The sequence below is a fragment of the Vicugna pacos genome, chromosome 8, assembly GCF_048564905.1.
Source record: "Vicugna pacos chromosome 8, VicPac4, whole genome shotgun sequence".
In the NCBI taxonomy this organism is placed as follows: Eukaryota; Metazoa; Chordata; class Mammalia; order Artiodactyla; family Camelidae; genus Vicugna; species Vicugna pacos.
The window spans coordinates 32,411,269-32,425,395 of NC_132994.1; the positions used below are offsets into that span (position 1 = coordinate 32,411,269).

The 14,127-nt window shown below is 39.6% G+C and overlaps 1 protein-coding gene across 1 annotated transcript in view; it reads right to left on the reverse strand.

Annotated features, from left to right (window-relative positions):
• The window catches only part of RTN4IP1 (reticulon 4 interacting protein 1), a 49,700-nt gene extending 35,619 nt beyond the window's left edge, over window positions 1-14,081 (reverse strand). Inside the window, exons 1-4 of the mRNA XM_006205623.4 lie at window positions 13,406-14,081; window positions 7,762-7,913; window positions 6,925-6,993; window positions 5,903-6,027 (exon numbers count right to left, since the gene is read on the reverse strand). Coding sequence (XP_006205685.1) covers window positions 5,903-6,027; window positions 6,925-6,993; window positions 7,762-7,913; window positions 13,406-13,676 — 617 coding nt within the window. The 5' untranslated portion in view covers window positions 13,677-14,081. The remainder of the gene's footprint in view (window positions 1-5,902; window positions 6,028-6,924; window positions 6,994-7,761; window positions 7,914-13,405) is intronic.
• Window positions 14,082-14,127: the final 46 nt, after the last annotated feature.

Genomic DNA, 14,127 nt, shown 5'->3' on the forward strand with positions numbered 1-14,127 from the left:
TAACAATCCTAAGGGAACGAAAGAATGCAAGCGGCTGTCAGACTGTTGTCAGGGAAGAGAAGTAACAGTAGCAAAGATAACGTATCAGTTGCAAAGATTCCCAATTCTGCTTCAGTGGTAAAGATCAGCCCGATCAACTGGAACCTAAGGGATGGTGATGCTGACCTTTCCTGACCCTTCAATCAACTAACACTTGGACTCTGTCCACCGCCCTAACCCCTTCACCAATATGCATGTTCCCTTACCTTAAAACGTCCCCAATTTTGCTGTTCAGAGACCCTGCTTTGGGAGAGATCCCCTGTGTTCTCCTTAGTTGCTGCAATAATAAGTCCTTCCTTCTGATCTTTGGCTTGGTTGTCTTCTGCCTCGACACTCACCAATAGGCAAACCCAGTTTTCAGGTAACAGACATATGCTTTTGCAAAAGTAAGATACGCTGGAGAAGGACAGAAGAATACAGCAGCCCCAAATATACCACTTAGGCTTAGGGATTATTCTCAGCTGAAGGCAACTAAGAAGTGGATGTAAGAAAGCTCTCTATCCTTCCCCTATTGGCCTAAAAACAGAACAGAAATTTACAAAGGTTCTTCTTCTCTTCTTCACCAGGAAGGACAAAGGTTAACCTCTGCAGATAATTTTAGATCCTTATCAAGGAAGGTACCAACTTAAATTTGGATAACAAACTATTCTTGCTTTTCATAGTAAACTTTCCACAAATGGACTTCCCCACATGCTTCTCTCTTTTGTCTTCAGCTAAAGATGGCATTTGAGCCTGAATTTTAAGCTAATTCTTTGAGTTACACACTTTTCCCCAGGTATCTCCCATGTATACATGAGGTCCACATACGTGTTAATAAACTTGTTTGCTTTTCTCTTGTTGACCTTTTATTACAGAGGTCTCAGCAGAGAACTCAGAAGGGTAGAGGGAAAATTATTTTTTCTCCCCTACTGACCACAATCAGTTAAAACTGCTATCTCTTTCCAATCCTACTTTCCCCTCCATTACACTTCCTCTCTTACCAGGTGACACTGGATTTGATTTGGAAATACATTTGCTTTGGTTTTAGTGGGAAATACTGATCTGGTTCATAGTAATTTCTAAGCAAAGTTATTACAGGCTGTCCTGGTTTAAGAATGCCTTCCAGGAATATCTCCTTCCCACTAAGTCAACACAACAAGGTATCATAAAATTTTATTACAGTAGGACTGAGTATCAGGGTACCTAGTGTTGGGTAATAAGAGAAATGAAGGAGAAACATGGTTTAACAAGGTTTGAAATGTACAGAACCAGAACCTAGTATATAGAAAATTCTTCCAATTAAAAAACATGTAAAAACTTGTAACACATCACTGATAAATTTGTAACATCAGGACCCATAAAAATGGAGGCCACCCTAATGGCCCAGCCCACATCATAAATCTAACCTAAATCAGCCTGCATTTACAGGAAATGCCTCACTCTCAAGGAAACCTAATGCCAATCATAATCCTCCAACTTAGCTGTAGCCAGCTCACCCAACCCTAGAAAGTAAGACCTGCCTGCCTGATAGGGAATCCCTGCCTCCTAGCCAACCATGCCTGTTCCCACCCCGCCTCTTCTAATGCCCCGTAAAACATGCCCTTGCCAAACATCCCCAGGGAAGGGAGCTCCACTGATGGTGAGGCCCTGTACTCCCCTAGTCCATGGACTGCTTTCCATTGAACAAAGGACATCAAACTGGTTACTAAATTGTAGGATCTTTGTCCTTTGACATCATTATAGAGGGAAGATATCAACAACAAGCTAGTTAACGAAGGTTATCAATTAAAATGCAAAAAGTATTTTAAGCTTACTGCACAAGAAAACGTGAAATGCCCTGGAATCTTACAGCTCATATATTAAAGAAACTTGGAAGGCATTTTTCCAAATTTGACAACAATCATACACTTTACATGACTTGGACAATAATGAGCTGCACAGTGGAAGGGAAGAGAGCAGTTTGGGTACAATATCAGATTTCAGCTTCAAGAAATTCACAATTAACTGGCATCAGGAATATAGAAGTAGTCAGGGTGGAAGCCAGTAAGTCTTGTTTTGTACAAGTTGAGTTTCAGATCCAAAGAGGACATCTAACTGGATCTGAGTAGAGAGGCTGGGGTTAGAAACATACTATCTGTAAGCTACCAAAATATAAAAAGCAGCTGGGAGCAGATGAGATGACCCTGGGAAACAGAGGAAAGATGGTGGGAGACCAGTAACAGTGATAGTTCAAGGGCTGGCGGAAGTAGGGGAGCCTTTAAAAATGGTAAGAACTGATCAAAAAGGCAAGAGGAAAAGTAAAGGAGGCTAGTGTCCCTGAAACCATGGAAAAAGTGAGTATGAAGGAAGTGGTCAACGGTGCCAAATACTTCAGAGGTCAAACTGTAAGAACTGAAAAGTCTCGTTGGGTTGGCAACTTAGTCAGCTGTGACCCCGGGGAGTAGAGCTGCAGCTGCCCGACAAGGCTGGTGCACTGAAGAGTGGGTGACCCCCAGCTTCACAAGACCGTCACCCGGTCACCTAGAAAACTAAGCTGTAAAACCTAACGGGAAGAAGTTTTCTACTAATTCCTTTAACTGAGCCCTCCCGGAGATCCCAGGAAAACAGGAGGGAGTGGAGTGGAGGGGACAATTCACTTGCATCACACTGGCCAGGCCAGAGTTTCCACCCTCCCTCTCTTCTTCCCAAACGCAGGGTTTCTTCCAGCAAGTAAACCGCAGGGGTTTCTTTCACCTTCCCCTTTCCCCTCTCACGTTACAACCTAGTCAAGTGCCAATGAAAACCAGAAGTCCCCAGGGGTAGTGGGAGGGGAGACACAGGTGGGAGGTGGGTTGAGGTTCAGGCAGGTGAAGGCAGCTGAAAGAAGGAAGCTGTTGTAATTACTGAAGTAAGTTAATGGTGGGGAGACCGAGTGTTTTATGCTTGAGCCCAATTCTATCAACAGAATTAATCAGACACCTAATTTACACTGACAGGACAAAATGTCACTGTCACAAAGCCTAATCTCAAAAAAGAAACAGTGAAAAGCATTCCTAAATTCACTGCACTGAGTTTCAAGCACACAATTCAAAAGTGAAATTTATTTTGCAGAGGAGGAATGGTTCAATTTCTAACACTTTCTAATACTTCTGTCAAACACAGTGAAGCACAACTTCCCAGCAAGAGACGTATTTCAGGCAGAGCATGACACTATCAATATATATAACCATCATATAGAACTGTTATCAAAAAATATATGGTGCAACCACTTTTTTTTAAACTTCTATTCATCTTGAGAGCCTTATGTCATCTATGTGTTCTTACTGAATAAATCATGAAGAAACTACAGAGGGGTTGATAACAGGGAAACTGTTTCACTTGACTTTTCTAGCGATACCGAAGTGTGGGCAAAACGACATACGACGTCAGTACTAAATTACCCCCTAGGTTCACAGATGCTCAGTTGCTGCAGAAATATAATTACACTACAAAGAAGGAAGAAGTAACCACCACCGAAGCCTTAGAAAGCTTTGTCTTAATTTCAAAAAGGTATTTGTTACAAAGAGATCCTGTAAAATCTTCCAAGGTGCTGATGGATGTTTTTGTCACTGTTCGTTTTGGGTTTTTTAAAATTAATTGGTTAGAAAAACAGACTGTTAGTCCTTGATGACAAACACTGACTTGCTTTGTGCAGGCTAAAGACTGCCTTAATGCCAACAGCTAACAGTGAAAGAATAATAATTGCTTAGAGAAGCCAAAATATGCCCCACCAATCAAAAAGGATAGTCAAACTGAAAAAAGCCACTTTGGAAACTGGAACCTCTGAATTTAAGTTAGTAAAAAATCCCACTGTAATAGTAATTTCTTTGTGTAGAAGTTTTTTTCCAGTACTGTAAGGCACTCACATCTCTCATGTGACTCTCACAAATGAGACGTTGGAGAGGGAGGCCATTATGACACCACGTGTAGTTATTCAGTGAAGTGAAATTTCTAGAGCACCAGGGGCCGAGCTCTCACTGGCACGCTGAACACAGGCACCCCTCAGGGGCGCCGCGCAGGCAGGGAGCGGCACGAGGCCACGGCACACACCAGTGAGGCTCTTTCAAGTGGATTTCACTCCAGTGTGGTTAACATGTGGCTAGATCAACGAACAGACCCAACTCAGTATAACACATAAATCACCTTTGTAAGGTATAAAACTTTCCACTTCTCATGGCTCTCCTAACAACCCACACTGCCTTACCTACACTCAGCACCTGTGGAGAAAGAAACAGCAGAGACATAAAAAACGTGCACGTGGTCATCCGATTAGTTAGTAACTGAGTAGAAAGAGGGATCCAGGTCTCTACTTTCCTAGTTTCAAGCCATTACTCCTTAAACAGAAGACAACATAGTACCAAAGAATTACCCACAAAGCCAACAATGAACTAAGAAGGGAAGAGACAGCTAGACCTGTTTCTAACTCGTTTTTCACAGAATACTAAAAAAAAAAAAAAGTATGCCTGAAGAGCCCAAACAGGCAAAAGGAACAAGAGCTCTCTCACCAGAGTGCACACATGGTCACGCAGGCACAGAAAGGCTAATGTTTCTAAGGAAAAAAAAAAAGCATCAATGCCACTGCAAAGCCTACAGTAATAATAAATGTCTGAAAATCCTGAGCAAGATTCTTGCAAGATTATTAACTAAGACAAACTGCCAGAAAAATCTACATGGTCAAACTAATTTAATTTAAACAAAGTATTAGACCAAAATGGCAACTTCAAGAATGATTAAGCCCCAAAAGCTTACAAAATAAATACGGTTGACCTTTAGAATAAATATTTGCCTTGAATTCTACGATGAAGGGTAGCACCTCATTAGATGAATAGCCTCCCCACTTCTTTCAGAAATACAGCTCTTAAGTTTTCACTAAATTCCATGTCCTGCAACTCAACACATTAAATGTAAAGTGCAACATTTCGTAACAACAGGAATACAGAATGACAGGCTTCAGTTATTTTTTCCTGCATGATCCTTAGTAATCAAAAACCAAAATTTGACCTCCAGCTCTCTCCTTCATCACAATCACTAAACGGTTCTTAGGACCCAGTTTTCTCACCAAACAATAAAATCATGTTTTCTCTACGACACCAACATTCTAAAACACAAAGAATGTAGCAGTCACGTTGCTAATGACGTAGCCACCAAGTACTGAGTGCCTCCTGTGCGCCACAACCTGTGCCATTAGTTTTCCAGGTGTTCTCATTTAACGCCTAAAATAAAACTCACAAAAGAGAAGTGACTGAGTGGGCCACCCAGCTAGAAAGCAGCAGAATCTGAGTACGAACTTAAGTACATCTAAGGCACTGTTGTTGCGCTGCTTTTACAAACTCAAAACAAGCACATACAAGTCCTCGAAGCACCAGAACTGACTAAAGGAGGCTAGGAGAACAGCGAGCCTAAGAGAACTCAACAATATTCCACCCCTTTGTGTCTGTTTCTCATAGAAGCCTGCAAGTGTGAGAGCAACTAGATGACACAGGAAGCAACACCTGCACCTTAGCATGGTTCTTTAGAAACTGTAATGGGTGTTCTTAACACCTTTTTAGGAATCTGATGAAAGCTATGGATCTACTTCCCAGAGACGGACATACAAAAGTTTTGCATCATTTTAGAAGGTTCAGACTCCTAACATCCACCTACATATTTCAATTTTAAAATTCTCAATAGATTGAGCTAAGAATCAATAGAATGAGGTTTAAAGAGGGCAGACAGATACAAGAGTTCTTTGGAAGTTGTTTTAAATGTTAGCACAACTCTGTTCACGTAAATGATCCTCATTTTAATGCTTTTGACAAATCTATTGCAGAGAAGAGACCTGACCAAGGGAAAGAAGGGAGTGACAGATGCCACCACTGAGACTTACCGTTTTCCTGCACAGTTCTTGTCATTCAGGCCACCAACCTTGTTTATGGCAGACCAGGCTGTGAGGGCCACGTACGGCAAAGAGGCAGCTTGAGTATGAGTGAGGGACTTGGGCTTGTGAGAGACCTAGATTTGAAGACAACAGTCAAAAAGAAGCAATACTTGCAAACTTCTAAACACAATTATGTACGTTTACCTTCATAGAAATCCAATTATTTTCAGGGATAAGTCTATAATATTCCCCTAGGTTCAGTGGTTACTGCAAATGCTACCCCAAGATTATCCCTAAGGAATATTCTCCAAGTGACTCAACCTACCTTACAGAGGTTCAGCAAGGCTTTTCAGGTTACATTATGAGATACAGCTGCTTAATTCTTCATAAAAAGACCACATTCAATAATCCTGCTAGTCCTAATTATAGCCAGAAATAAACCCAAATAAACCCTGAGCCCTCAGAAACACATTCTAACTTGTTTTTGTGACCAGCTGTTTCCCTTACTCCCATTTACCGGAAGGCAATCTTTTCCGACTTTTTCAAATCTCAGTAATGCCCCCTTTTCCCTTCCTGCCCTCCCTTCTGTAGCCAATTTCCTGTGTTAACCCCTTTCTTTCTATTCAAATTGTCAAGCGCCCTGACTGTATTTGATTAGACTGCTGTTTTGAAAGTTATTTGAAACAGCTTGATCCTTCCATGCTCCTGGTGATGATGAACTGGTACGCTCCATTTGGTACATTTGGTTTCAACTATTTACACTGAATAAAACCAAGAAACACAGCAGGATTTCTAGATCTCACTCCAAATTCCTGCTGCACAAGGCAAAGATAACCACTTCGGCAGCAGTGTTATTTAAACGACAGCCAACACTTTTTTAATCTTTCAAAAACTCCCATTCTCTATCTCAGCTCTTTCAAAACTACCCATAAAACTGGAACCTGATCTCAAAAACCACCAGTTATTTCAGAGACACTAGTCAGCCTGTTTCTACTTTCTAATGGCATTTCAGCACAGAACTGGTGAATTACCTCATTCCCACTGACTATGACAAACTCTGAGAGGGTGCCTTGTTTCCAGGGAGGAACTGCAGCCCAGACCTGAAACACACACAACTTCATTAGAAACAGATCTTTTTTAGCCAAAGATAAGCATGAAGGTGTTCTCCAATACATACCCCACCCTGAGAAAAAAGCACAAGCCAGCAATCCACCAGGACATAAATGTATTATTCAGTATGACTTTGGATGTATCAAGTCAAACCACATTGGAAGCAGATACCAGTAAATTCTGCTGTGTTCACTGCCTAGAGTGCCAGGAAGAGCAGTCTCTGGGGCAGAACCCTGGCTCCGCACTTACCAGCAACGGGACCTCTTCACAGCCTGACCTCCTCATCCATGAACTGGGTCTACTGTACCTACTCCACAGACATTAGATGAGTTATTTTATGACAAACAACTAGAACTCGCTAGCTTTTATTATGTGCTGACTTTAATTCTTGGGATAACAGTTCAAAGTGACAAGGGATAGATGATTGTATCAACCTTTAGCTACTTTAAAACCATCTAACTCCGTAGGGTAGAAATTGTCATTTAAAGCCTTTAAAAAAAAAAAAAGTCTCAATCATATATATCTCAAAGTCTTGCAGTTCTTAAGCACCAGATTTAGAAGGTTCCAGCACAGCAAGCTACTATGACAGAACCAAAAACAGGATGAGCAACAGAACCAAGAAAAGGGGGGTTCCAGCCAAAGCTCAGTGTATTTGTTGAAAAGAAGAAAAAAAAGGCAATGATCTGCAATATATTTCCAAAAGCAGCAGAAAGAAATCTGCAAATTTTAAAAAGGAATAGTGGTATTTCATAACTCACCTCATCTCCAGGTTTGAAGTACCTCACGTCAAGTCCACATTCCATCACCACCCCAGAGACATCCCGACCCAGCGTCAGGGGAAATTCTTCTCCTTTGATTTTAATATGTAAAGGATCACGTTTCATATTTAAAGCTGTAGCTCCGTAACCACCTATAAAACACAATTTATCTGTTTCTTCCAAAAGAATGGGATGATTTAAAAACTACTACAGTTATACGCCAGGTACAATTCTATCCTCGAGATGTAAGTTATAAAGTAATCAACCTTACAATTTTTTTTACCATCACACAAGAAAGCATAAAAACAGTAAGTGTTGTTCCAGTCAAAGAAAATTATTTGGAAGGTTATAATCACTATTTCTGAAATTTCAATTCTGAAACTATCTTCTGAACTTTTAGTATTCTCTTTTCTAAGTTTTGCTTTGTTCTTTGAAGAGGGTTTCTTTATTAATTTGTTCATTCATGAACTTTTTTTACAGTTTATTTCTTTATTGAATACACACACACACACACACACTCACATGCATATAACTGAATCATTCATAAACTTTTTTAACAAGTCATTTGGAGCCAATTCTGGTGAAGAAGATAAATGCTAAAAGTTCTCTGAGTTAATAAATAAATAAGGCATGGATATAGTATTTGACACTGACACTGGTCCATGAGTAATGGTCCCTACCTCCCCAAAAAAGTTCCAGAACAAATCTTTGGATTAAGTGTGTAGACTCCTGAATGGAAAAGAACCACTTGGCTGCATCTGTTCTGATATGTTAAATCAGATTAATTGCTTTATTATACATATCTTTTTATTTTTAAGAACATTTCCATAAATATCAACTAAGTGTAGCAGCAACATTCCTCTGATCATAATTTTTTTGGTTCGAACAAGCCAGCTACACTATCTATAATAATCCAAAGTTACACAGCGTCAACATACAAAATGGCTTTTCTATGACACAAAAGTATCTGTTATCGTCTCTTCTGCTTGACATTCTTCTGAGGACATTTCTACTATGTGAGGCTCTTCAAGATAAGCACCTTGCTTATCTCTCTAGTGTCCTGTACCACAATTTTTGCTCCAGAATCACTAAACCACTCTGAAAGCCTCCCCTTCCCCCCCACCCATCCTTGGATCTCAAAGAGGAGAAACCAGCAAAGGTGCCTGAGAAGCCTTGCCCAGTGAAGAGGTGTTCAGAAAGCCGAGTGGAGAGGGTCGTTTAAGGAAGTCAGATGCTGCTGACAGGGAAGATAGTTTTTCAAATAAGGGCAAAAGCTGCCAGTAGGCTTTTAAAAAACAAAAACCTCCAAACAAACAGACAAAAATCAAACAAAAGACTGGAACCAACTACACAGAAGTCTTTGGTGACCTTGATAGGAGCAGTTGCTGTGGCACAGGGTGACAGAGAGAGTGGGAGTGAGGAAATGGAGATCCTGGGAAGAGTGAACTCTTTTCAAATAGTTTTGCTACAGAGGACAGGAGACAAACAGGGCAGTGGCTGGAGGGGGCAAGTGAGATGGCGGGAGGATTTCTGAGGGTTCTTTTTCTCTCTTTTTAAGAGCGGGGGAATCACAGCAAGTTTGTATGCCAATGAGAATGATTCAGTAGAAAGGAAAAGACTGAAGATGGAGGAGAAAACTGCTGAAAATCTCCTGAGTAGGTGAGAGGGCATGAGATGGAGAACCCAGGTGCAGGGCTGGCCTTAGATGGGAGCAGTGACAGCTCATCCCTGAAGCCCGGGTAGAGGATATAGGAAGGGAGGCCGACAGGAGGGAAACTTGCAAAAGTTGCTTTTCTAATAAAAAATCAAGACACATAGAAGAAAGTATTTGAAAGTTGGAAAAGTCCCAGAAATATCAAAGCTGATGGCCACCACACCGATTATTACATAATTGTCAGCAGGCTAGTTAGGAGTGTTGCCTATCAGGGAAAAGAAAAAAAAAAAAACTTCACATGTAATACTCACAAAAGTCACCTTTTACTTTTACTGTCTTACATTCCTTTTCCACCTCTAAAGCACAGGTAAGCAATTATTCACTGAAATTCCCATGTGGTTTGATTAACAGACGTGGGCACTTAGCCATGTCGAATTTTAGCTGCTGTTTCAGAGCTGCAAAAAGGCTTCAGTCCTCTTCGAGGTACACAGCCTGCAGGGCAAGGTTGTTTGAGCAGCTTTCTTGGTCACCTCAGTATCAACTGATTAGCCCTGGCTCACTGGTACTAACTAAGCCAGCCCCAAATCCAGAATGCAGCTGGTAGGTAGAAACTGAGACCCTGCTTGGTGACACAAGTGAATGGAGGCCCTTAGGAGCTCCATCCCATGGGCAGAGGCGCCCAGTTTGGTTCAGAGCTGGAATGATTTGGAAAATCCTAAGTCTGCCATCGCTTTCAGAGACTTTAATCTCACCTAAAGAAACCAAACTTTCTCATTGGCTGTATTTTGTTTTCTATTTTAAGATTATTCATTAGCCATTTATATGATCTTTGATTTTATGTCCAACAATAGTGGCCAGTTCCAGAAAAAGTCAGCCTTCACCTTTCAAAACAGACATGTCTTTGCTTTCTCGTCAAGGGAAACAACTGCTCCCTACAGTTTAGTCTTCTATTCATTGTTTTATTTCCCCAAGCTACCATTTCAAGTATCTTCTGCAACAATAATCACACGTTCTCAAAAAAGAATCCATGAGCAGGAAATAAAGAGGATAACTTGCAAAGGATACTACACAGTCAAGTCATAATAAACTACGATGTCTTAAGAACACTACATAAAAGTAAAATGTTACAATATTATATGAAATAGCAGCCAAAAAGGCCAGATCCACCCATTCTACTGAAATTAAAATGGACACAATACAAAGTGTGCACATACATTCAAAGAAATGAAAAGTTAACAGATCTAAATAAGGACAAAAGGTAAAAATTGCTCATGGATAAAATATTGCTTATTTCAGTTTGTAATCTTAAATTAGAACAAAAATATAAAATGACATAAAAATAATGACTGAACAGCAACTATATATGTGATGCACTGAAACAGGCAGAAGTTGACAGCATGGGATCTACCTTCAAAGATCTTGAAATCAAGAAGATGAAAACACACACCGGTCATTGGGTATAAACCTACCACTTAAAGATATACCCTATAAAAACTAAATTATCTTCATGCTCAACGTAAATGGTATAAAATAAAATGACACGTCCAAACAGTAGTAGCAATTATTACTTCAAAGCAAACAAAAAGGATAAAAATGTGGATTCCATGAGGCAATCATCATAAAGTCATTTCAATTCATTCTTAATAGAGCTTTCCAAAGTGAATCCAAATCTTTCCCCAAACCCCTTCCCACAAAGAAATGTGTAAGTCATTCCTCACATTGTCTAGATTGGCACTGTCCAACAGAAACATAATGCAAGCCACATGTGTAACTCAAAATTTTCTAGAGCCACTAAAATAAGAAGTGAAATTAATGCTAATATTTTACTTAATGTATCCAAATTATCATCAGGTCAATAGGTAATGAATATAAAATTATTAATGAGACATTTTACATTTGTTTTTTTCTTACTAAGTCTTTGACATCTAGTGTATATTTTACACTAATTGCACATTCAATTCAGACTAACTACGTTCAATTGCTCAACAGCCACATGTGGCTAGTGGCTACTAGAGGCAAACCTCATTTTACTGTGCTTCACTTTACTGACCTTTGTGGATACTGCATTTTTTGCAGTTTGAAGGTTTGCGGCAACCGTGCATTGAGCAAATCTCTCAGCGTCATTTTTCCAACAGTACTGTTTTTAAATTAAGGTATGTGCATTTTTTAGGCATAATACTATTACACACTTAGTAGACTACAGTACAGTGTAAATATAATTTTTCTATACACTGGGAAATAAAAAAAAAATTGTGTGATTCACTTTATTGCAATATTCGCGTTTTTGCAGAAGTCTGGAACCCAACCTGCGATTTCTCCAAGGTATGTCTAGATATAGGACAGCAGGACTAGATAGATTCACTTAGTTAAAAACAGCACCATTAAAAATTGAAGACTTAAAGCCAGTGAAACTGAACTTTATTTCCCTAATCCAAGAGTTCTCCAAGTTTTTACATCCCCAAGATCTTTTTGAAGACTCTAAGAGATCCTTTCTTGTCCAACTACCCATGTGAGGCTAGCTTTTCTTTACTCACTTCAAAAACCGTATCATGACAGACTGACTACAGAAATACATGAAAATTTAGCTGTCTTATTAAACTAGAAAGCAAAGAGATATGCAAAAGTGTAAAACAATGCTACTCTTCTCACTGAATTTTTTTGCTTATTTTGGGAAGTACAGTTATTTTTCACCATAAGCACTTTGGGGATAGATCCCATGCTCTGTCAGCTATACTACCTGTTTCAGTGCTTCACACATGCTGTTGTCTCTTGAGACATTATTTTTATGTCATTTTATAATTCTGATTTAATTTTGTAATGTTAACACAACAGTTTATTGTATTTTTAAATGAATATTTAAGTTTCTATTCTAATTTATAATAAGGTAAATATGGACAGTTATAACTCACAAAAACAAAAGCCCTCTAATTATTAAGAGTGTGAAGAAATTTTAAGACCAAAACATTTGAGAACTGCTATCCTAATCTATCACACGACTCCTGGGGAAGAAAAGAGGAAGAAATGAAGCCTAACTCTCAACACTTTCATACTTCTCTACAAATTCCACAAAATGATTCATTCTATCATTAATCTTAATTTTGTAACTGGATATGTATACGAACAAAGAAATTATCACACATAATTCGTTCACATCATAACTGTTAACTGGGATAATCTGCATGTCTACACACAAGATCTTCAAAACAAAGATCCACGGTTAAATTAAACCATATATGGCAATTTACTTAGAACGCTGAAGTTAACCGACCAATCATCCCAATTTTAAAGCAGTATTTTTGTCATTATTTTCTAAAGTTAAAGTAATTTGCAGATAATAATGAATCTTTCCAGCACTATAAAAACTGCATAGTATATATTTAAGGAATACAGTGCTCTCCAAGCTTTGTCAATATCCCTCAGCAGAAATTAAGATAACATTATTCCCACTGAGGATGGAGCATAACAGAAAAGTGTATTATTTTAACTGCTAAGAACAGAATGCAACCGCATAAATGGGGAAAGTACTATGTCCATACCCTTACATTCTGCTGCTTTGTCCACTGCACCATTAAAGAAAGTTGTGATTAGTGTGAGGGCAAATAAGAACTACATAAAAATGCAAACTCTAAACTGGTATGAAAACATAACCACACCTCTAAAACCCGTGATGGACCTGAGAATATCACAAAGCTCCCAGAAGAGTGAACCAGAAAGTTAGCTGCAGATACAAGTCCCAATTTACCTCTTAAGGTAACATGGAAGCAATTCAAACTTAAGAGTTTGTAAAAGATTAAAGCATACAATAGGTATTGCAATTTCAACAATTTCGGAAATATTATCTGCTAAAATACTGTTTAAACCCTAAACAATTCCTTTGTGTTAACCAAAGACTTACCGTCAGTAACAAATGATATTTTAAAACTGATCCCTGATGAAACTATCTGAAGAGGAAAAAGAAAAAGGAAACGAGGAATGTATTTTGAAACTTACTTCTCATATTGACATCTATAGGATTTACACTTGCAGCGTGCACTTTGATAATGACTTCATTTGGATAGTGTATCATAGGTATAGCCATGTTCTGAGTAAATCGAAGCACTTCATTATTCCCGTATTTATCTATCACCCAAGCGGGCATGACACTGGTCCTTGGAGAGGTAGTACTAATTCTTCTAACTGAAGGCTTCTGCACAACGTGGCTTCTCCAGAAGCAAACCGCAGTACAGGTATTTCTAAGAACACAGGTCTTCAGAAACCCCATCGTTAACAGTGGTTGAACTGCGTGCCCTAATTAAAATGCACTTGGAGTGGATCAACCTCTCACCCCTGAATTCGGTCAAATTCTGCCAAACACACTGGGCGGCTTCAAAGTTGAGAATTCAGAAATGAAGTTAACCCCGCGGAGCAAATGAAAAAAGAAGAGTATGAAATTACTCTACTCTTCGCAACTGAAATGCTCCAATTAACGTTCCAGTCAGTATTCTGTACATGCTCCTCCTCCCTTACACCCCCGCCCCTTTAAAACAAAACAAAACCCCCCTAGAACCCTGCCGGGTCCCGGGAGCCGTGGGCGGGATGAGCCCACTCCGCTTGTGATCCACACGCCAAAGAAACGGCCGCCTCCAGAGTCCCGCCGCGACCCTAGCCCGCTCTCCTTCGCCGCGGACTTGCCTAGCGGCGCCAACCAATCGCGTGCAAAGATGATTTCCTTG